The 25132-nt window shown below is 43.8% G+C and overlaps 1 protein-coding gene across 1 annotated transcript in view; it reads left to right on the top strand.

The window, feature by feature from the left end:
* LOC307085089 (CUB and sushi domain-containing protein 3-like) overlaps positions 1–25132 on the top strand; it is a gene marked incomplete at both ends in the record, with an annotated part of 322874 nt that overhangs the window by 173367 nt on the left and 124375 nt on the right. The window contains 3 exon segments of the mRNA XM_079749759.1: positions 13222–13299; positions 16539–16626; positions 16971–17095. Of these exon segments, the coding sequence (XP_079605885.1) occupies positions 13222–13299; positions 16539–16626; positions 16971–17095 (291 nt within the window).

Here is a 25132-nt window from a genome sequence, read left to right as displayed (position 1 = left end):
TTAATTTATTTATTTGTTTATTTTTGGATCAGATTTTATTAAATTTTTTAATGGATCTACTGTTTGCCATCATCAACCTGCCACTAATTACAGCTGATCTTTCCCCTATATATACACTTGAGCCTCTCCCTCTCATACCCTTATTTGCCCAACTTTCCCTATCTCTCTCTCTCTCTCTCGCTCGCTCTCTCTCGCTCTCTCTCTCTCTCTCTCTCTCTCTCTCTCTTCCTCCCCTTATCTTTATCAATTTCTGTCTCTCTCCCTATCTCCTTACTGCTTTTACTCTCTTTCTCTTCTCGTTTTCTGCCTCTCTTTATCTGTTTCCCATGCACTCTCTCTCCCTTCTATTTCTCGACTACCCTCCCTCCCTCCCTCCCTCCACTCTCCCTCCCTGGTAAGGGCCAAAGACAGCTATCTCTGACACAGGCCCTGACTTGTGGAAAAACACTCTTGGCTTTTGTTCCTGTTTTTTCCCCCGAAATAGATAATGCCCAAATGTCTGGAACCTGCACACAGTCACGGACCGAATGCGAAAATGAGACAATTTCTCTTTTTTATTGTCAATATAGGGTCTAGTTTTTTGTCTTTTTGCTAATTTCCTGGTCTTCTCTGCCCTCCTAGCTAAAAAATGCACCTTGCCACGCTTCTAAAGAAATGTATTTTACAAAAAATGACAGTACAACTGTGAAAAATCACAGTACAACTGTGATTTTTTTGTAGTTATATTTGAATGGATACTTAACTGTACCATATGAAAATACTATTTTAGGAATCACATATTTTTTTGAATTTAATACAATATAACCAGATTAATTAATGAATACATTTTTACATGTAGTCGAGAGACTTGAGGCAGATGAAGAATCAAAAGCATGCCAGCAAGATTTTTGTAACCAAATACATTAAGATGTGTATTCCTACATAGCTTTTAAAACCTTTGTAAAAAGCTTTCACCCACTATCACTATTCAACAATATACCTTTAAATTACAAGTTACAAAATGGTACACTCATACTCAACCTCCACTCAACAATTATTAGTGGACATGACTGGCAGTAATTATCTTGGCTTGCCCATTGGACGATGCTATTGTTAATAATTCTTGCCACTGCTCGTTCTGTGGAACATATTAAACCTCTCCGTATGCCTCATTATCACTATGTACTGTACACAGATATAGACACAGTGTTCCCAAAATCTGCTTTTCACTCCTCCCTAAATTGTTTATATTCTGCACGCACGGCAGAATTAAATGAATTCTCAAAATGTCCTCCACTTGCGAACAACCACTTCTCTCTGAATCCGAGACCACCACCAATGACCAGCAAGACATTTTTATCATTCGTAAATATTGTGCTTCACTTTGTTGAAATTGAATTAGATTGGCCTCCGGCTCATTCTAGTTTCCCTACTCCATTATCAAAGCACTACTTTTCTTTAGGGAAAGTGGAAAAACCAGCTGGTGTCGACTGTGTGTGTTTTTGTTGGAGCGGATGACATAACATTTTTTAATATATTTTAGGTTGAGTAAAAAGCTCTCTGAAATGCATAGTAGGTGTGTTCCCGCGGTTAGGTCAAATAGTAGTGTTTCTCGCTAACACCTGTTGAGCTTCAAACGGATAGTGTTTGAAGCTAGCTAACAACACATCCACTGATTTTTCCTTTGGTTTCTTAACCTAGAAATCAAGGATAGTATTCTAGCTTCTTTCAGGCCTGTTTTTGTTTGTTTTAAAATGGTCGCAATTGGGGCAAGCTAAACTAAGAGGGCAAGAAGGCTCTAAATCGAAAGCATGTACTGTAGGCCTATCTGTATCCAGTTGATGGCATTTCTGGCCTTCCTGTTGAGCTAAAGCTGTCTTAACCGAGTTATGTAGAGCTGTGAATGTGGCCTTCACACCTTTAGAACCATTTGAAAGAGTTTCTCTATAGCACCTGAACACTCGTACATACACGCTTGTCGCATAGTTACACAAAGAACGCTGGACTTTTAAAGGCAGGCTATTTTTGTAAATATAATGCATGGTAGTGTGAACTTATTTTTGATGATGGCCCATGTGATATATACAGGCGAAAATGATGCAAGAGTGGTGTTGATTCTCTGTGGCACTGCCGGTCGGGGAGGACGTTTTGAATGGCCACAGGTGATATTGGTAATGGTAAAAAGGAAATATTTATGTAAATGTCTTTGTAGCGTATCTGCTGGAGACACAGAGGCTTAACTCCTGGAGCCTTGATGATGTTGTTCAATATTAAACGGCCCACTTTAAAATGTAAAACCCAAGCACGCCCCACCTTATCTGAAGGTGTTTGTAGAGGGGGCTACACTCAGTGTACCTTTTTTAATGAAAGCCTTGACAAACGGACATCCATAATTATGAGGATGAACACCCATTGTGCAGTTTGTTTTAGAAAATTACCTTTTAGTACTTTTTAAACGACAGACCTTGATAAACCTGTTCCACTCGGCACTCTCCACCTCTCCCTGTCTCTCCTTTATGCTCAAACAATTTTTCCTATTGTGTTTTCTTGTCTCTCAATCTGCCCTCTCTCTTCTATCTTTATCTCTTCTTTTCAAAACTGCCTTGAAACTATTTCCACCTCTGGCTAAGCCCCGCCCCCTTCACACCTGGCAGACAGCAGCTCATTACCTCTGTGTCTGTCTTCTCCCGAACATCCAATTTGATTGATTGATTGATTGATTGACTGACTGACACCCCAGACAAGAGATTCTGTTAATTGGTTAAATCGTTTTTTTAATTGATCCAAATGAGTGTTAAAAAAAGGTTAATTAACATGTTAATGAGGGGTTTCCAGTCGGATAGGTTAGTTGAGTAATTAGAAGAGCATTAGAGAGGGCTTAGCGAGTCGCTGATTGAAGGCTATCTTGTCAGCTGTCAATCATTTTATTCATTTATTTATTGTCTTTGTCTGGAGACGTGGGTTACATAAGTACACATACACACACACACACACACACACTGAGTCACACACACACACATACACACACACACAGTCACACACGCTAGTACAAATAGAAAATAAACATCATAATGTCAACAGTTTGTAACTATAGTTAAAAATATGAATTTATTCAAAGACACTGCCACATTCCTTCGGTTTCTCTCTTTTACTGACTCTCAAGCATTAATTAAGGAACTTAGATTTAAGAAGAATGATTTATAACGTTTAATAATGCCCAAATTCACACCAGTGAAGCAATTTGAGGTCTGTCTCTCTCTCTGAGAATTATGACGTGGCTCTACTTTGGCAAGTTACCTTCACAATACAACACAATGCTGTCACGGGAGGCACAGGATCTAGGCACTGCCAGTTACCTGGGCCCACTTCAGGATGTGGTGTGTGTGTGTGTATGTGTGTGTGTGTGTGTGTGTGTGTGTGTGTATGTGTAAATGTGTGTGTGTGTGTGTGTGTGTGTGTGTGTGTGTGTGCGTGTGTGTGTGTGTGTAAATGTGTGTGTGTGTGTGTGTGTGTGTGTGCGCGCGTCTTTGTGGTCAGCAGGAGCAAGTCTGTGTTATAGGTCAAGCTTTTGGCTCTGGAAAAATATCTTTCTTCTACCATCCAAATGTTGAACTCATGAATAATTAATGTTCACCCCTAATGATTTGTGTGAGGAGAGAGAGAGAGAGAGAGAGTGATAGAAAGAACATTAAAATGGACGAAAATTAAACAAAATTCCATATCCAGAGAGAACCGCACACAGTTGAACGTGTTTAAACGGTTGGCAGCATGTTTTGGCCAATTATGGAAGCATGAAACATTCTGAGGCATCATCACACTGCTGCCGATGTTAAAACATGTTGTATATGAACAGAGAGAGAGAGATAACCAGAGAGAGAGAGAGAGAGCGAGAGCAATGGGACTACCTAACAGTTGGCTCTGTAGTAGCTGTATTTAGCCACTTTAAAGCCCGGGGACCCTCTCAACAGCCAAACAAAATCCAACGGCACTAATGGGACCTAATTTGCATACCTAATTGATACCCACAAACTTTCCTGTGAACATGCTATAGGCTCAAACGGTTCCTGTTTTTTGTTCCCCAGACCCTAAATGAAAGTCATTTTCCACGCGTCTGTACGCATTACACCCCGAGACATAAAACAATCAGCAAGATATGGAATGTTTTCTTTTCATCCATATAATCTCTGACAGTTTAGTCCATAAGTATAAACACACACACACACACACACACACACACACACACACACACACACACACACACACACACACACACACACACACACACACACATAAACACATGTTAAAGCTATACGTAGTGGGCTCCATTGATTACTGTTTGAGGTTCACCGGTAGCTCAACAAAGGGTCAAGTGCCATGTACACATAGAGTATATTCAACCCTTGACATGCTGATACCCAGGGACTACTCTCTGTATTGAATCCTGTACAGTACACTCTTAATTAAAGCTCAAGACTCAAACTTATGTTGCCTCATTCCTGACCTATATTTAATATTTACAGAGAAACTTAAGCAACGCTAACAGCATCTGCTAGCATGACACGGCTGAGCGATGACGCAGTAGTTTTTAATCCATGGAACCTGCTAACGGTTGCTCATGCCAACTTTAACCCTGGGTTCTGGGTTGATATATATCTTTTCTGCAATCCTAAATAATACATTAATCGTGCGTACACAGAGGGATGAGGGCATTGCGCTGACACTCTTTCTTGAAAAAAATAAACATTAAAACCGCTTCAAATTCCCCCCCTGAGTGAGACCAAGGTTGCTCGTGCTCCCGCTACCACAGAATAACTGTTCTCGAGGGAAGCGACGGTAATAATACATCTGCAGCTTCTTCGCAATATTTTTCCGTGTGCTAGGCTCATCTTTTGTGCTGCTCTGCCGAACGGCTCCGATGCGCTGACCCGTGGTGAACTGCCGTTGATGTTTTGTCGAGTTTTGGTCAGGGATAAAGTACGGCGAGGCCGGTAATTATCACAAAGGGTGACGCAAAATGGAGGGGTCTTGAATCACCATGAAGGACGTCCGATTTTGTCAGATTCTCGCCACTCAGAATTGAGTATTCCACAAAGCGGTGTAATAAAAGCCGCCGTTGCAATGTCGGTTCTAAGGGCCTGCTGATCTGTGACGATGAGCGACCAGCCCGCACAGAATTACACCCTTAAACAACCCGTTTTACCATTTAGGACACGGCTACCTATGTTAACTTTTGCGGTTCCTCTGACTGCGCTTTCAAGGAGTCATTTTGCCCTGTCGCAATTATTTATAATGAGTCAGAAAAGAGAAAAAAAACGTCTAACCTTACCAGCCCCACAGACACCCAGACAAATTAGAAGGAAGGTCTGCCAGTCAGGCAGTCAGTGATTCTGTCAGTTAGTAACCTACCTTCCTCCGACAATATGTAAACGATGCATTTGGTATCAGTAGTAAATACTAGGTCCGTTAGCCTACAGTCTTACAGAGTTTCACTGTTGTGTCTCTCAAGTTAGCTTAGAATCTCCTTGAGTTAGGTTGTAATATTCTAAATCACATTTCAGTATGCCATAATCCAGCTAACTGGGTATAATTTGTGGGAAACTTAAGTCAGTTGCAATTTGTGTAGCCTCCATGCTTTGTGATGTCTTGCTCGTTAGAGAAGGTCAAGTATGGCTTCAGTCAACTACCAAAGTTCTGACAGGCCGTCTAGCCAGTTGAAACTTTGCCAGAAGCTCCATTTACTGCACAAATGGCAGTTTTGCGAACTAGTCAGTATTAATGTGTGAGAGTAGCCGCTTCAACGCACAACCCCTATTAGGGAGCAGTCCTTTTGCTTCTCACAGCGCACAACTTCTACTTCCCGAGTAGTGGTTGAGTAGTTTTACCACTTTTTCTAAATGCTCCAGCCTACACGTAATTTGGGTCTCGAGTAACTAGATCCAGAAATCCAGAACAGAGAAGCTTTGTATTACATTCGCTTATCGTTTTGTTTCCATGGGGATATATTTTCATGAACATCGTGTCCAGAGACAAGCTTTCCCACAGCTTCCAGTATTCCTGAGAAGTTGGCTCTCCACTTTGAAAACCACCTTTATTAAGTGCAACTTTACCTCAGTGGAGAGAATTCATTAGATTTAAAAAAGTTGACAGCTGTATATGCTTACCTGTATGTAGTTATATTTGTGTATAAAGTATGTCATTATCAAGTACAGTGAATGAGAAACAAAATATAATACTTGTCCTTCACATACAATGTAATAACAATATAATATATTTGTATTTTATTTATTAAAATAATTGTATTACAATAGCAATGTTCTATAAAATAATACGCTCGGAGCACAGCGTGCTCATGACACATTCATCTGTAACCTTTCTTTAGCATTCAGTTTAACAGAACATCATCACTCATGCCTAAATGGATAATGATGTTCACGGGAAATTCGGGAAACATGGTGAATAAAACATAAATTCACGGTGTGTTTGTCAGACTCTTTTAACTGGATACATACGGCCCCTCCAGGGGACATATGTGTGGATGTCATCCATCACAGCAGAACAGACACACAGACAAAATGGCTGCCAGACAGGCCTCCTCTCCATGTGTTGGCGGGTTCTATTGAAATGTATGGGAAAGGATTTACCTTGGTTCCCTTTGCACAGGATAGAGCTTAAAATGGGGGAAAGTCTTTGGAGAGTCTGGGCATATATCCAGTCGTGGAAAGGCGCGCATACATAGTGACTCCTCGTCTATTTTAGACGATGTGGGACAGATGGGCTAATGTCAACACACACAAGAAGACAGACACAAAATACAAAAAAAAAGCACTCTCTTAATGAATTATCTCTAGGCTATATATCTTTTTAAGTGCATACAACTAAAACATCTCCTCCTTATCTCCAACTTGCCCCCCCCCCCACCAAACATCACACTCTTTATAAAGCTTGGTCCCATTGGATCAAAGCAGGCTACATCGATGTGACAACGTCACTATCATCTGCAGCGGTGTTAGCGCCGGCCTTCCCCTCAAGTGCCCTCGGAGAACAGAAAGAGCTTTTTGAAGTGTGCAGACCCAACCAGGTGGACCGGCATCGGCCCTCAGTCGGACTAATCCTCCCGGACTCGTGTCCACTCCGATGTCCGTCGGGTCCGGCAAACCCTGCTAACGCAACGGCTGGGAATGTGCGTTGCGCGCTGTGTGCTTTGGAGAGTGTCACTGCGCGTTGTGTGTGAGTGTTGGCGAGTTTCCCCGTGACTTTTGCGCGGCACACTTTAGTATTTGTCATCTATGTTTTTGAAGTGTCATCTATGTTTCCGTGTCCGTCGGGTCTATGTTTCCGATGTCCGTCGGGTCCGGCAAACCCTGCTAACGCAACGGCTGGGAATGTGCGTTGCGCGCTGTGTGCTTTGGAGAGTGTCACTGCGCGTTGTGTGTGAGTGTTGGCGAGTTTCCCCGTGACTTTTGCGCGGCACACTTTAGTATTTGTCATCTATGTTTAACTCTCAAGTGTGCTTGTGTTTGTGCGTGTGTTTGTTTGTGCCGTGTGTGTGTGTGTGTGTGAGTGGTTGCTTGTCAATCTATATATCCATCAATATGCATCCTATGTCCCTGAACGTGATTGGATAGCATTCATGCGTGTTCATAATTATGTGTGAGTGTGTGTATGCGTGCGCGCGTGTGAGTACACAAGTGTGTATTCCTATCTGTCTGAGTACATCGCGCCCGGGCCGGGTACAAACAATCCATTTCCTTACCCTTGTGGCAGTCGCCCACCAATCACATCGCTCCATCATCTCTACTCATTACGTATTCATGAGTTTCTATGTCTGCGGGGGTTGTGATTGGCTCATAATGAACGACGGAGGGCATCATCAGTCAAGCCGAGCCACGCAGCCACCGAAATCAGTCAGTCAGCACAATAGTAGCGCCTGGCAACAGTCGACACGGAAACATTTTTCTCACTCCCCCCCCCCCCCCCCTAAGTATTGAGACCTGCGCTCGCTCAAGGTGGATTGAAGCTCTCGGTAGTGGGTTACTGTACGGATCCGGCTCAATCTGGCGCCCCTGTAACCTCCCCCTGCCCCCCCCCCCTCCCCGCAAACCCAACCCCAGCCCGCTGCCACCGCGGTTACCGAAAACGTATCAGAATGATGCATTCGTCGTGAGTTGGTAGTCGCTAAGTATAGCGCTGGGTAATTACTACAGCCCGCGCTGCGGCAGCACGGGTAAGATGGAGTGCCCTGTTTACCGACTGCAAAGAAAGAAAGAAAAGAATCATTGATGGCATATAAATAATTCTCGGGGGGTAGTATTTTTATTTTTTTATTATTTTGTATTTTTTGTTCTTTCTCTCGTTAGCAGCTGCTGACGATAGACCAGAGTTTAGGAAAATGATGCAGAGACATAAATCTTGTCAGATACAGAATATATATATATATATATATATCTTTTCATACACTGTGCTCTGTATTCTTTAGTCCTTTCGCAGATGCTTTCATGCAAAGCGCCCTAAAGTGAACAAAGAACTAGCATTGAGCAGGTATTCGAGGTCGGCATCTCGCTCAAGCATCTCGACATGTAGACCGTGAACAGCGGGCTTCAAACCCACAAACATTCAGCTCAGCCATGCATCAAGCGCCATAAGGACCAGATTACTCGCCCATTGTTTTGTGTTGTTTTAAGAGGGTGTATTTCACCGACACTGGCTCCCAGCCCTGACGCGCTAGATTCATTTTTTTCCTCCCAACATTGTGGAGCTAATTACACTCGGCCCGTCGAGGGAATATGCGTGAATACTTCGTTTTCCTGCAACGGGGCCTGGGACGAGGCAATATGGGGACACGTAATGCAGTAATTAGTTCCTTCTTAGAAGGATGAGATCGCCAGGGCTCTGAGCGTTTGTTAGCTTTGGCGGCATATGAAAATAAAGGAAGAAATTAATGGAATCAGTTACGGCCACGAACATCGCCTACTCCTGGCACACTGGCTTTGCACGCCAGCAGTAAACAATGGGGTGCTACTATACCACCGTTAACTCACGATGACCACGTCTTTCTGTGATAAATATACATGCGAGTTCCAAAGATTATTGTTCTTACTTTTGCTCTTTCATTTATGCTGTACTCAGCCTACACTGTTTTTCAGTTCGGACCTCTCACTCTAACCAAACGACACGTCGTCACGGCTTAACTACATCGACCCTTTCCTTACGCACGTTGTCTGTAAATGATGTGCGTGCAGTAACACAACAGACACAAAACCGAATGATCTGTAGTTATTAAAGAGTTTTGTGATGGTCTTTGTGCCGGCCACAGATCACAGGTCCCAGGCAGGATTGAGGGGGTCTTCACGTGAAGACCCCCTCAATCCTGCCTGTGACCTGTAATGCTCCCTTCTCACTCATCCTTTTGGGCCGCGCTTCAAACATTGACTAAAGGGAAACATATTCCACTGTCACGAGCCAAACCAATCCACTCAATTGAAACACTGGCTCCCCCTTAGTTGTACTTATTTCCTTGCCAAAAAAAAAAGAACAGACTAATTTAAATGTTAGTTTTCGAGGGAGAGGAAATTCAACAGGAGGCTGTGTCTTCACTAAATGCAACGGTCGCTGTCTAAATCACTTGAATATAAATGATTTACGCGTACCACCTGCAGGGAGAACAATCTCTTTGAGGAAGGCTTGTCAGTTAATGGGCGCGGCTGACATAATTCGGCTTTTTCTCCCACTGAAGTCGTTGTGAGGGGAAACAACAATGAAGAGGCAATCTTTGGCCGGCGCTCACAACTAATGTCTGTTTTGCGAGGCGACAGATAGTAGATACGCTCTCACCTTAGGTGCCATAAAATGCCACATTGTTGTCCATAAAACACATTCAAAACACGACGCTGAGCTATCAGGTTTCTTTAGTCTCAGGAATCTAACCTTTCGATGGCTTTCACTGTTATTTTCACACCAGACATCCATGTTAAGGCACAAGGGAGGTGGAGAAAGGACCGCATGTGTGTGTGATGTCGCTTATGAACACACATCTGCCTCTCTTTCAATCGTTTTGTATTGAATCCTACACCAAAACGGAGAGATTAAGTTTCATCAACCGTTTGTACATTTGTAGACTTGTAGGACGGAGAAATTACATGTATTTCCACGGTGATTCTGTTCGTTTACCATGCAGATGTAGCGACATTTTTGTTGTGTAGATGTTTATATCTGCTGCTGTTACATTGATTGACCTTTAAAGTTTTCCATCTGCTTGCTGCAGAAGTGCCATTGTGACTTATGAACTGCCCTTCCACAACAGGCATATTTAACTCTGATTGACACGCATTCACCAAGGACTGCGGTTATATAGGATGCACACAGTGCATCCTATATGAAAACAGTGGGCCAGAAAGCTGCTGGGAATACTATCTGATTCTCAGCCCTGTTCGTCAGACATGGCTGTAGTTACTTATTCATAACTCATTCATGTAATTTATAACCCATGTAGTGCCCCCAACAGAAGGAAACTGGAAACACAGATGGTTTTACAGGCACTTGGTTGAATGAATGGATGGATGGATGATTGTATGGCTGGATGATCCTAACTTTCATCCATCCATTGGTTTGATGAAGCATTACACACACACACACACACACACACACACACACACACACACACACACACACACACACACACACACACACACACACACACACGTACACAAAAACAAAAAGCAATCCCCATTCATCTTCATACCAAAAAAAACAAATCCATCCCATGTACAAGTGTGCACGTTGAAACGTGTTACACGGGCCGATGTGCAGCGTTTAATGAATACTGACTTCATTAAGCCATCAGCGCCACGGTAATTACAATATGCTTGATATATTCTCATGTATGAGGCCGCTGTGAAACATTTGGGTAATTGCCAGGATTACTGGCAGAATGTACGTCAATATGGTGAATCATATATATTTCTCTCTCCCTCTCTCTCTGTATGTATGTATGCATGTATGTATGCATGTATGTATGTATGTATGTATTGGGGGTATAACAGTACACAAAAGTCACGGTTCGGTACGTACCTCGGTTTTGAAGTCACGGTGCCGTCCAGGACGTTACGGTTCATAGTTAAGGAAAATTTTTAAAAACTGCTTGTTTGTCAACAACGGAGAATGGCCGTAGATCAGCAGCAATGAAAACACCAATAAACTCGGTTATGGCATTTGCATTTCTGAATTCCCAAACAGGGGTTGTTGAAATAGTGAGCTGGGTTTGCACAGCTCGTTTTTTTTTCAAAGTAACGGTGATAGTAACACCTGGATGGTGCCTTTTCAAATGCGTGTGCATGTTAAAGTGCTGTACGTAGACACGGAGAGCCCTCTCTCCGTAGCCGGAGAGCCTGTCCGAGACCCTCTCCGTAGCTTATGTGCGCATCCAATATTTTTTAACTATCCGTCGACGCCATGGACCGATTGGTCGACGCAACGGAGACGGCAAGGGCTGTGATTGGTCCTCAACAAAATCATTTCCGGAATCACTTCTGACTTTGACTTTGCCCCTTAATTACTTTTGTACATTGTTTACCTTGCACCTTAAGGACCAATAAAACACCAAATAAGATTTGAAAAGCATTGGAAGTTTATTTACAACACTGCTTACATGGTTTGTAGTCAACGTATAAGATCGATCGGGCGGCGAATTGCATTGCGTATCCGACATCCCGACGGAGAGCTGCTGAGGGGTCTCCGTAGTTACAGATTCGGAGTAGTATACTTTGGCTAAACGGTCCAGGGGGAACGCCAACTTCAAGTTTTAAATTCTGCATCGCAAAATACCGTGACGGTTCGTTACAAATATGTGTATCGTTACACCCCTAGTTTGTATGTATGTATGTATGTAAATACAGAGTTCAATGGAGAGAGAGAGAGAGAGAGAGAGAGAGAGAGAGAGAGAGAGAGAGAGAGAGAGATAAAAGCACATGAATTTGTGTGTTATTTGTCCCTTTTCAGTGCATTAGCCTGTCAGGTTGTTGAAAATGAGCGCCGTCAGCCTGCATATCACTCATTCATTAAAACTCATGCCCACACACAATCTGTCTTCCAGGGCCATGATATTTGCATCTTATTTCATGTTTATTTTGAAAAGGTTGTGCGTTGGTCAATTCTTATTGGCGCATGACACCCAAACTGTATATTTTTGCCACATTTTCCTTTTTCAAAGATGATTCATTATTATTATAATGATTATATATAAATATTTACTTTCAGTTGAATTTGTATTTGTCAAGGGATACAACGAAATTAAATTCATCATCTCCTTAAACCCTTGACTTAAACTTCACATGACTCTCTCTCTCCCCCCTCTCTCTCTCTCCTCTCTCCCTCTCTCCCCCCTCTCTCTCCCTCCTCTCTCCCTCTCTCTCTCCTCTCTCCCTCTCTCCCCCCTCTCTCTCCCTCTCTCCTCTCTCCCTCTCTCCCCCCTCTCTCTCCCTCCTCTCTCCCTCTCTCTCTCTCTCTCCCTCTCTCTCCCTCCTCTCTCCCTCTCTCTCTCTCCTCTCTCCCTCTCTCCCCCCTCCCTTCCCTTACGCTTCAAGCAAAACACCACCAAAGAACAATCCAAACAATAACAATAAACACTTGGGATGAAAAAACCTTCCTCATCACTATCCACCACAGTCAGACAACACTTGATTGACCTATCAGGCTGTCTGCTCTAATGGGAAACTCTTTATTAATCAATAAACATACGGTTTCACTCTACCTACTTTGATGTTCCATTATGTGAATACTTTGATGACCGAGATGGATAATTGCAAAGATTAAAGCAGTTGCTTTGCCGTGTATGTGTGTGTGTATGTTTGTGTTTGTGTGTGTGTGTGTGTGTGTGTGTGTGTGCATGCGTTTGTTTGTGTGTGAGTTGGAAGATTATGTGATTCGCCTCCAAATCAAGGCCTGGATTTGGGCTATTGTTAAAAGGTTCTCTTTTTTCCAGAGACGCTCATAAAGGCTTAAGTCCCTTTTCCTCTCCTCATCCACTCCCTGGCTTTTTTAGCATTGCCACTTTACTTTCACATTCACTATTTCCTGCTTTGGTACTCTTCACTGCTCTTCTCTCTGCCAGCATTGTGAGAGAGAAGAATGGACTTTATTTACCTCATTTCTCCTTTGCTTAATCCCATATTTATTTTTTTATTGCCAACGATTATCATATGTTCCTCTGATTTGTTCTCCTCTCTGTCTCTACTCTGTTCTTTGCAGTGAAGCGATCAGTAGATTTTAAATCACGGGGCGTTAAATTATTCCCCGGCAAAGACTCCAGCAACAAGTTTTCAATCTGTGAGTTCACGTCTTGATGTTTCTTTGATTATGGCTAACAGACTAACAAACTGTGATGGCTTGGTTCCCGCTTTAATTGGTTTTACGTTTCTCTGACTTAATTCAATTTGATTTGACTTTGCACTGCTTGCGTTTGTCTTTTTTTAAGAGGCTGTGACATTTGCTTTATATTTGTGGACGCAAATATGTCCCTTCTTATATTTCAAACATTAAGCAACAAAGTAGAGGACCAAAGTCTTCCTACGTTTGGTTCAATATTTGATTTGTTGGCAAAAAAACAAAATGGTGGACAATGTCACAACCTCTTAGAAATGCCTGCATTTTGCTTGCGTGATGGCGTGGTCATGTTTGGTTGCTTGGTGTTCGTTTGACTGTTCGTTCGTCTGTGCCTAAGTGTAGTTAGCTATTTGTGCCTTGGGTTTGCATGCGGTTTTGTTCTGTCCATGTTTTGATCTGGGTTGAGCTTGTAATTGTGTTCACTCCGACTCAATCCCGCCATACATCCAAACCTCTCTCGCTCTCTCTCTGTCTTTCTCTTGTTTCCTCCTTTTCTTACTCTTTTTTTTCTGCTTCATATTCATCTTCAACTTGGTCTTTATCTTCGTCTTCAACATATTCAACTTTGTCGTCATCCTCTCCCTTGTCCTTATCTTCGTCTTCTTTCTTTTCTTCTTTTTCATCTTTGAGTCTTTTCTTCTCTCTCTCTCTCACATTTTTGCCCTATCCTCTCTTTCTTTCTTTCTTTCTTTCTTTCTTTCTTTCTTTCTTTCTTTCTTTCTTTCTTTCTTTCTTTCTTTCTTTCTTTCTTTCTTTCTTTCTTTCTTTGTTTGTTTGTTTGTTTGTTTGTTTGTTTCTTTCTGTTCTTTCTTTCGTCTGTTCTCTCCCCTGTCCATCGTCTTTCTCTCGTATCGTTTCTGTGGTTGAAGAAGGGCACATACCTCAAAGTCACGTACCTCCATTCAGTCTTCCGTGTGTTACCTCTCCTGTCCTTTATCTTCATCTTCTTTCAGTTCTGATTTTCCTCTCTTAAGGTCACACACACAAACAAACACACACACACACACACACACACACACACACACACACAAACACGCACACCTTGATGATCCCTCTGATCTATATCTGCATAAGAACACAGCTGCTCCACGGCTTTGGTTTGAATCACATTTGGTCTGTTGACAGTCTTTCACACAAAACAGCTACCGCAGGGAGATACTTCATTTCAAATAAAGTCCACATTCCGTGTTCAAATGCGATTATTTCATTCAAACAAAACGTTAACACAGTTATCTGAAAAGCAATTTTCATTTTAATTAAAAAGTGAATGTGAAACCATGAAACAAGTGTTTCAAAGTAATACTTTTGGTCCACTCAACACAGTGATTCAATGGGCAATCCATCTACCTTTGTTTGACATCTTTAATTAGACATTGATAGGTAACATAAAAGACATACCTGAGAATTAATTTTCCGTCATCTGTCACTTCATATTGGATAAGCCTACATGACTATGAATGTGCTCCGGTATAGGTGGTAATGTCACCTTCTTTGAGGCTCTCCGATGCAGATGAATAACCCCGCCTCAAACAAAGATGGCGGTCACAATCGCCGATGCCATCACTTTGTTTGCAGTCTATCTCCTCTTGTCTTCTTCTTATGTCTCTCTCTCCCCTCCGCCTCTGCCTTATCTCGCTACGCACAAACAGACACACACACACACACACACACACACACACACACACACACACAGAAGCACTCAAACAGTCAAGCGGCGTATGAGTCAATATCTTGTAGCCCGTATAGCCCCTGGATCATGGCGGGAAAATTGACGTGTTATGAAGTCTGGTCTTTTCTTCTTACCCCACAGTCATTACAGTCACATGGAGTGAGAGCCCACTGTTGACTGCTGAAGTGCAGCTCGCTTTGTAAAAAATACATGAGTTCACGCATCTAACACACGCATGCAGACGTCTGCCAGCACCCATATGCATCGTAAACATGCATGTGCACCTGGAGGAAAAAACACATCCGATACAAATCTACTTCACACACACACACACACACACACACACACAGCTGGAACATGCTGCGCATAAAAATGATTTGCCTCTTGTTGTGTCTCCCGCGTATTGCCCTCTATGCATGCCTGTATGTGATATGTGTTGATCGGTGTATGTTGTATGTTGGAATGTGCAAGTTGAAATGTGAACAAAAAGTGGATAACTTGGAAGTTTGAAGTTTGAAAATAATTGCGGTGATCGAAGCAGCATATGTATGCTTTGCTCATCAGGCTGTGGGAATGGTGGATATTCAATTGTGTATATGTTAATTTGTATGTAAATGTATTTAGGTCTGATTGGTTCAGATGTTAATTTGCTCTGCTCCGATTGGTTCAACTCTTCATTTAAGCAGGAATTCAAGCAGTTGAATTAAAATATGCCTGTGTGTGTGTGTGTACGCAAGTATGGATTCCTCAATAATATGAAAACTCAAACAGATAAGCAGTGTGTGTGTCTGAGAGAAAATGTGTGTATTCCCCTGTTACTGTAACCATTCCCACTGTTGTCGCGTTAATAGTCCAGATGGTCAAATTAGTCGCTCCAACAAAGCAACAAACCATTTATTGAAACAAACACACCCACACACACACCCACGGTGGCTAACACCTGCTATGTTCTTCTGCTAATATAGACTTCTTACAAGGATGGACATACTTACCCAAAGAAGCCATTTGTTCCAAAGCCATACAGTGATCCCACTTGATTAGGCTCAATATGCATTTGTACCTCTAATGCTTTCAACAATTTACTACTTGTTTAGAGAGGCACAGATGTCTTCTGCCAGACATAAGTCTCTGAACAGGGGACTCTTTAGACGGTAATAGGTTTTATATTTGTGGAACCATAAGAGTCCTTTAGTGTTTACTATGTTGTAATCTGTAATACAAATAGAAAAGGAACATTTTAAATAAAAACAAAGAGGAAAAAAGGTGCGTCCCTGTGTTCAACAAACAAACAATCAGCACGCATTCACACACGTCACATTTCAGCCCCGATGAGTGTGTGTGTGTGTGTGTGTGTGTGTGTTGGTCTCAGTGTATGTATTTGTGTGTGTGAAGATCTATGGGTCTGTCAAGTGTAGTTGAGGTTAGCCTTAGCGTCTTAGCTCCACCTGGCCTGTCTTGGCCAGGGTGTGGTTGTGTACTGTATAGTGAACCTGTTCGTCATGTGTCTCATCAGTGAATGAAGGCGGCGTGAAGCAGGCGTCTAACTCCTGTCCTGACATCGGAGAGCCCGAGAACGGCAAGCGCATTGGCGACGACTTCAGGTACAACTCATACTTCCAGAAAAAAACAACAAACACAAGCATGTGTTTGTGCATGTGCAGATTTTGCGCATTCATTTAAATGGTCATTCATGCTTTATTGTGTCGTTCTTTCTGCGTGTGTGTGTGTGCGTATGTGCTTGTGCATTTTTGTGTGTTCATGCGTGGTTTGTGTTTATTAATGTTTGTGTGTGTGGTTGTGTGTTTGTGTTTATTAATATGTCTGTGTGTGTGGTTGCGTGCGTGTGCGCGTTTGTTTATCTTTGCGTGTGCATGCGTATGCTTGTGCGTATGCTTGTTTGTATGCAAATGCATACATTCGTGTGTGTGTGTGTGTGTGTGTGCAGCATTGGCAGCGAGGTTCACTTTACCTGTGGCGAGGACTACGTCCTCCAGGGCAGCAAGACCATCAGCTGTCAGCGGGTGGCGGAGGTGTTCGCCGCCTGGAGCGACCACCGGCCCGTGTGCAAAGGTAAGACATGTTATTGATGTGCACATCGCCGACGGCCAACGTTAACATGGTTTATGCACAGCACACGGGGCTGTTTCTATGCCATGATGCACAACTCATGGTTTTCCCACAGCAAACTAATCCCTAAGTTATGACCGGCGTTAAACCCGCAGTCACATGGCATTTTATCAGTGCTCGTCCACAGCAGTAATTCCCCATGCAAATCAATGACCTATCGTGGTATTAAGAGAAGAAATACAGCAATGGATGGAAAGGAAGATAGATGTACACGCAAGGTCTTTAGAAACGTTGCATGTACAGAGGTCCCGTAAATAAACCTCATAGTGTGAAGTGTGCGTTTTTCCGTCGTCGAATGCCTGAAGGTGATGTTAATTTGAAAATAGTTGTTACTTCTGCTTGGTTACACTGCTTTTTAACATGTGGGTGCTCTGGAACGTTGTATTTTGTAGTTACATCCAGTTGATTCAGGGTTTCTTCCTTTGGGAGATTTTATCATATGTCGGTATCTGCGTAGGCATCTAGCGTCGGTGGTTCTCTCCTGGTGACTAAACTTAGTGGAAACACAAGGCTCCAGAGCATGCCCGCACATAGAACTATGAATAGGAAGTTAAAGTCAAGAAGGCCCACGTGCACGAGCAGTTACACTTCATCCACACACATACACACAGGCAGACAGACATTCAGATGCACACAAATGTCTGGGCAAACTTTCACTCATGCAGACACATGCGCGAACACACATGTACAGGCACGCACACACACACACTAACGCGCGCAAACACGCTCACACACACACACACACACACACACACGCGCACACACACACACACACACACACACACACACACACACAGATACACTCACAGAGAAAGCCAGGGCATCTGTCATGTTAAATGCTAAAGTCATTTGTCATGTGTCCCTTCACTAAGCTTTAGACTGTTGCTGCAGACACATTTTCTCATTCATTTCAGGGTGTGTGTGTGTGTGTGTGTGTGTGTGTGTGTGCCTCTGTGAGCCTGTGTGTGTGTGTGTGCATTGGTGCCTGTGTGTGTGTGTGTGCCTGTGTGGGTGTGTGTCCATGTGTGCGTGCTCATCCGCGTGAAAGAAAGAGTGAAATATACAAAGAAAATAGATGGTTTTTTAAACCCAGCTAGTGTCCGCTTCAGAGTTGAAACCACATAATATAGGTGGTAGAGAAGAGGGAGAAAACAGAGGGAGAAAACCAGATTCCTCTGTAGCTTATGTTTCTTCTTTCTTAATGATGATTGCTGGGCATATATCTGGTTTGCGTGTCATTCTTTCTCAATGTTTGACAGTCGTTTCCTTAAAAAAAAAAAACACATACATATCTCTCCTTGATCTCATTAATAGATTTAATTAACAATCGTTCATTAATCTAGGCTAATTATCCTTCAGGCCTATGGCTAACTTTTTTTTGGACCCCTTTTATGCGTTCAGAAGGTTCCTAATCACGGAAAGGTACTATTAAATTAACGAAAGTTCAGACCATTGAGTGTGTAATGACGACAAACGATAAAATATCTCTTTAAGTCACAGATGAGAGACTCTGGACTACAATCTCTGTGATGGATAGGAATTCATATTGACGTGCTAGGTTAACGACAGCTTCACATTACTCCCGGCACCCCATTGAATGTGAACAATCAATTGAAGACTGGTTGACATTTACACAAAGTAAAATGTCTCCGCCGAATGATATTACGGTTTGTCGCAAAGGTTTACAATAGAAAAGTCTGCCTTGGTTCGACGATGAAGTACCATTCCTTCCTCCTATTCTGACGAGGGCTTGACGTCCAAGGTCAGACAGCATGTGACAACGCAGTGAGGCAGAGGATCTGGTCTAAGATCATCCCCCCCCCCGGCGTATTACATGCAATCACTCCCCATCCTTTATGGACTGTCATATACAATATGAAAGGTATTCGCAGCGGCTGCTATGTGCCTTTATGAGAGGGACAGTGAAGAGAGACACAGGGGTGGAAAGACAGAGAGAATATAGCATAGTACCACAGGTCAGACTAACACAGCGTTCACCCTGTACACGTCTGTCAACGGATCTCATTGACTTTGCATTGGGCGCTCTCGAAATGCATTGTGGGTCAATCCGTTCTGTCGGCTCCGTTCTGCCGAAAAGTTGAGAAATGTTCAATTTTTCAGGCAGCAACGATTCTGTCGGCCAATCAGACTACTCCCCAAAACGTGAGACACGACCTCCGTTATCCATCGACAGACATGTACCATTTGAACACAGTCTAACAAACATGGTCAGGGCATATGGCCGACATGCCAAGCAGACGGTAGTTTGTGGTTTTCTGTTGGAAAGACGGTGGCGCTGGTTGTATCGCCCCAGAGCGGTTCATGTGCTCAAAGTAATGAGTAACTGGTTAATCCAGGATCCGGATGCACAACCTTTCATTCATTTCTCATTGTGCGATGGTAGAGGATTGGAATCCGTATCTCTGCCTGACAGATTCCTTATGAGATTCTCCATTTACAGAATCAAAAGCATTTGTCTGGTGGGGAAAGCTCGCACACAAGCGCTCCACACTTAACTCACAATTCATCCGTTGACGGTCAATTTAACCCAAAGCGTCCTAGAAATCGAAAGATACATCAAAAGTTAAAATGCCAGCGCAGCCCCTCCCCCCCTCCTCCAACAAAACTCCCACACAAAAGGAAAAACAGAATCAAGCCCACGGCAAACTGAATACGGATTTCGGTTAATATTTGTAGCACGACCCAAAAGAGAAACAGATTCATATCTTTTCAACAGAAGAGCACAGGGAGCTCGAATGCAGGGGGGATGTATTTTCCCAATCCCTCCGTACAGGGCTCAACTCAATTCCGGGCGCAAAATTCCCAAAACAGTATTTGGCGTTCCCCCCCGACGCGGCCGTCTGCAATGTTTTTTGCTTAAGACCTCATTAAAAACGTCTTAAAAATACATAATCTACTCCTCATTTTGAACCACTCCCCCCTTCCCTGGTGTTCTGTCCACAAGTGAGCGTGTTTCGTTCGGAAAAAAACTGAAAAAGTCGGTTGATGCGTGTGACCTTTCCGCCCAGACTTTAGCTAGCGTCTAAAGAGGACACAGCGGCGGGGCTAGCACCCAGCCGGGGGGGGCAAACTGCCCACAGCGTCAACAGCCAATTGGCTCATTAGAAGAATCGCCACTACAGTTAAACCACTAGAGTGCCGGGCCAAAATGGAGCCTCCTGTAAGTATCAGAGCAAAATAAATCAACACATGACCTTTTTGGAGGTGGGGGAGCCGGAGGGAGGGGGAGAGAGAGAGAGGGACCCAGGTGGTTGGAAAAGAGGAAGGCAACATGGACATGATGAGGTGATTTGCCAGAGTAAACTGAGTTGGAATATGTTAAAGCAACACGAGGATGGACAATGGAATAAGAGATGTGCTTTGTCCAATGACAACGTCCTGCTGTCTACCCATGCAACTGTGGAGGAGAAGGAGACAGAGAGAGAACCAAATGGCAGTGTGTGTGTGTGTGTGTGTGTGTGTGTGTGTGTGTGTGTGTGTGTGAGGGAGGGGAGAGGGATAGGGAGGGAGGGGGAGATAGGGAGGGAGAGAGTCCATGTGGCACCTTGATTAATGGACAGATGGCAAGGCCACTGAGCCAACTATCTCAATCTGATTGGCTGTGTGTGTGTGTCCGTGTGTGTGTCCGTGTGTGTGTGTGTGTGTGCAACTGTTTTTTCTGTTTGTATGTGCATGAGAAAGTGCATTTGGGTGTGTGTGTGTGTCTGAACTTTGCATGAGTTCAGTGGATCTTCTTCGAATTAATTGACTCAAATGGAGTCACTGTGTCACGGTGATACGTGCAATTTTAAACACACACACACACACACACACACACTCACGACGACTGACGACCACACACAGGATACGCAGTCCATAAAAGGAAACACAAACCAATATACATTAAACAACGCAACCAATGACCAAACAAAAATAAAATCAGATGACGTACACGTGTTGTACTGTTATACGGGCGTATTATTTCATCACATTTATCACACTTACCACCAGGAGTGGACAAGCAATGTCAAACCACTGAAGTCATAGGTCCTCCACACTGCTATCTGTCAATCTGAGTGCCTGCGTCTACACATGTGTATTTATGTATGTGTGTGTGTGTGTGTGTGTGTGTGTGAGTGTACGGCTGTGTGTGTGCACACCCATTTACACTTACACATTGTGGCGTCGGGTCCATGGCAGCAGGGTGTACCTGCCTAATGATGTCATCTATCATCCTCTGTATCCATTGGTCAATCTATCTGTTTCTGTAGGTACCTTGTTAAAAGGCCATTTTTATTATTTCCTTCCCTCCTTCCCCTTCCCGACCTGAGAGGAGGAAGCTGCGATCCCTTAATGAGACCACTGGTACTGAGCCACTATGAAGCACTTCATTACCATCAGCTGATGTTGTCGCGCGTTGAAGCCTGACCTAGCGTTGACGCTAACACAGGGCATAGCGCTGTAGATGGCTCAGATTGTCGCCTTTGACACTCCGTGCTCCAAAGTTCAAACCATTTTGTTGACGCTGCCTCTTAATACCCCATCCAATCAGATCACAGCTTTTTTCGACCTTCTAAAAGCGACGGAATCCAAGCTAATTCTTAATTTCTAAACATGAATGCATGTTTTATGAGTGTGCTGGCTCTGCTCCGAGCTCTCAGCCCGGCATTCAGCATTTGGCTGGACCCGCGCTTCATATGCTGAGAGTTTTAACCCAACACCAGATTGCGTTCCGGCGTGCCAGGGCTGCTCCACTACTGCTGCTCTCCAACTATCAGTCCCACACCATCCAACATACAGTATATATGCCAAAACAACACAAAAAGCTAGAGTCATGAAAACAGTCAGCTAGCTTAACCCACAGAGCTAGGGCGGGTGGTAGGAGACCGACTTCAAAGACGGTGTCTGCTTCAAAGGCGGTGGATTTACTTACTACTCTATTGTGTTCGAGAAAGGGTTCCCCGGCGTGATTTCAAACATGCAGCAGAACAAGAACAGAACAACAAAAATATTGCCCTGGAAAAGTTCTCAAAGTTGAAGTTCGGGGTTTCAAGTCTATTTTCATAAGCGCGTTAATAAAATGCCAACGAGCATCAGTCAGTATTAAGGCAATTAAATGCTTGAACTGTGTTTGTGTGTTGCGTTTGCACGGACGTGTTTGTGTCAAACAAACAAGCGCATGAAAATACAAAGTAAAAGAAAAGTTGACATTTAAAAACTTTTCAACCCGATCACTATCGACTAAGGAAAAAATATGTCCACAAGAAATGTGTGACTTTTCGATTCTGACTCAGCCCTGGGCTGGTGGGCGGCGTATTATGGTGTGGGTTAACTAAAAGAGGAGATAATTGCTGTCTCATGCCGTGCTGCTGCTGCTACCAACGCCACTGCCGCTGTGCCCCCCCCTCCGCTCCGACTCAACCCCCCAGTCGAATGTTTAGAAAGTGGATTCAAAGTTGATTTATTTAGAGCCATACTTTTCTCTCTCTCTTAGGTTCATCAAACTTTCCCCTTCCACACTCCCCCGATGTGGGGATGTTATTACAGCGCAGAGGGTTCAGTGCGGCTTTCCCCCTAGGTGGCACTCGGTACTGTTATTGTGCAGGAGCCTGTATGGTAATTATTCAGATGTATTCAGTGCTGCAAGGAAAAAGAGGGAAGGAAGGAACGGAGGGAGGGAAAGAAGGAAAGTAAGAAGGGCTGAGGGAAGGAATGAAAGAAAGAAGGGGGGGGGAGGAAGGAAAGAAAGAAGGGGGGAAGGAAGGTAGGTAAGGAAGTGAAGAAGGAGGGATGGAGGAATGGAAGGAAGGAAGGAAGGAAGTAAAGACAGAAGAAGGGTGTGCTAAGAGAAGAAGAGAGGGATGCAGATATGAAGGATGGGTGGAAGGGGCCGAAACGAATGCGTAGACATACCCGAAACAACCACTCCCCCTCCATAAGAGACCCGTTTAGACAGCGCACCATTCCCCACCACCAAGGGTACGCTTTTCCCCTTTTACGAAACACGAGTTCACATGACGGCGTGTCGGAAGTTGATCCATGTTCGACAATGACTCAGCGTTTCCCCCCAGCCTCGGGTTCTTGGCCGCTCGTTGCACGGCCAGCACTTTTTCTCCGGCGGCGCAGGTAGCATCGCGGGGCAAACGTCAGTGTGAGAGCCCCTCTCCCCTGATTGTCTGCAAAGTTACACAGGGTTTTATGGGCCTGTATTACCAAGGCAGTCATCCCTGGGTTTATGAGGTGCTTGACTTTAGGGGAACGGAGAGCCTGGACTGGAGAGCTGTCGTTCATAAACCATTCATCATTTAGTTATCATTTCAATCATGGAGCCACTCGCTGTGCGTGTGTGTGTGTGTGTGTGTGTGTGTGTGTGTGTGTGTGTGTGTGTGTGTGTGTGGGTGTGTGTGTGTGTGTGATTATCTGTGGGTGTGTTTGATTGTGTATGTTTAATTAGATTTGATGTCAGGGTGACCCACACACACACACACACACTTCCACGCATGCAGGGATAAACGCACCAACAGATAATCACACACACACACACACACACACACACACACACACACACACACACACAGATCAACACAAACATGCATACGCAAACACACACACACACAGGCACACATATGCATACACACACAAACACACACACACACACACACACACACACACACACACACACACACACACACATTTGGCTATGGCCTCGAGCATTGAAGCTCATTCTGTTCATAATTCCATCAATATCATTTTACAACGGGAGAGGCCCCATCAAAAAGCTTTAATTTGATCTAAAGAATTATTATAGCTTCAATGACACTTAAGCCATTCTGTCATTAAGCCCTTCCATACTGCTCGCCAGTATAACTAATAACCCTAATGATGATGGGGAGAGAGGGAGAAAGAGAGGAGAGAGACAGAGAGATAAAAAGTTTGATACTGAGCAAAAGAGAATGCGAGATAGAAATGTATTCATGTATAAAGAGAGGGAGCGACAGAAAGAGACATTTAATAGTGAGAAAGAGATAGAAAATTAGGTATTAAAATGTTTGTATATAGAGAGAGAGAAATGGTGAGAGAGACAGATTATTATAAACATGATAAAGCATACCAGTCTAGCATAGATTATTAAGGCAATATACATGTATTCAGATTCAGCATCTCAGAAAGACTGCAGTTGTGGGTTTCCATGACTTCCAGTGGGCATGAGGTCGTCCTGGCAACGTCTGCCAATCATGCATCTTGAATCCCCAAATGCATTGCAAAATGACAACGTGATATGGAACTTGAATTCCAGTCACTCTAAAACAGCATCGTCTTTGCGATTGGCTCTTCATGCCCGTGTAGGCGGGAGCGAGAAAGAATGTTGGGCAATGGTAACACGGCCCAGGGCCTGTTATGATTGGCCTGAAGTTTTGGTGGGCGTGACGACAGAGACAGTCAGAGAGTCACAGAGACAATGTGGGAGAGAGAGAGTGGGAGAGAGAGAGAGAGAGAGAGAGATGAAGAGAGAGAGAAAGAGCACAGGGTTGAGTGCCGAACGGAAGTGAAAATGAGAGAGAGAACGAGAGGGAGGGGGGGAAGAGAGATGCACTGATAAAAGGGTGAGGGAGGGAGGGAGGGAGGGAGAGACAGTGCCAGAGAGGGTGAGTGATGAGAAAAGTTTAGTAAACACACAGACAAGGAAGACAAAGCACAAATGAAGAGACAGAGAGAGGAAGGGATGGAGAGGGAGAGAGTGCGAGAAATGGAGAAATGGAGAGGGAGGGGTAGAAGAGAGGGAGAGAGAGAGAGATCGAGATGGAGAGAGGGATGAAGAAGGAGGGATAGATAGAGATAGAGACAAAGAGAGACAGAGAGGGAGGGAAAGATGGAGTGAAATGAGAGGATTAGGGAGAGAGAGCTGGAGAGAGGGGGATAGAAGGTGGGAGGGATAGAGGGTGTCATAAATTATGAAATGTTAGACCCTCTGGTAATTCT

The sequence above is a fragment of the Pollachius pollachius genome (genome assembly GCF_949987615.1).
Source record: "Pollachius pollachius genome assembly, chromosome: 13".
In the NCBI taxonomy this organism is placed as follows: domain Eukaryota; kingdom Metazoa; phylum Chordata; class Actinopteri; order Gadiformes; family Gadidae; genus Pollachius; species Pollachius pollachius.
The sequence above is the reverse complement of the archived record's forward strand: the minus strand, read 5'-3'. Positions and strand labels throughout refer to the sequence as shown.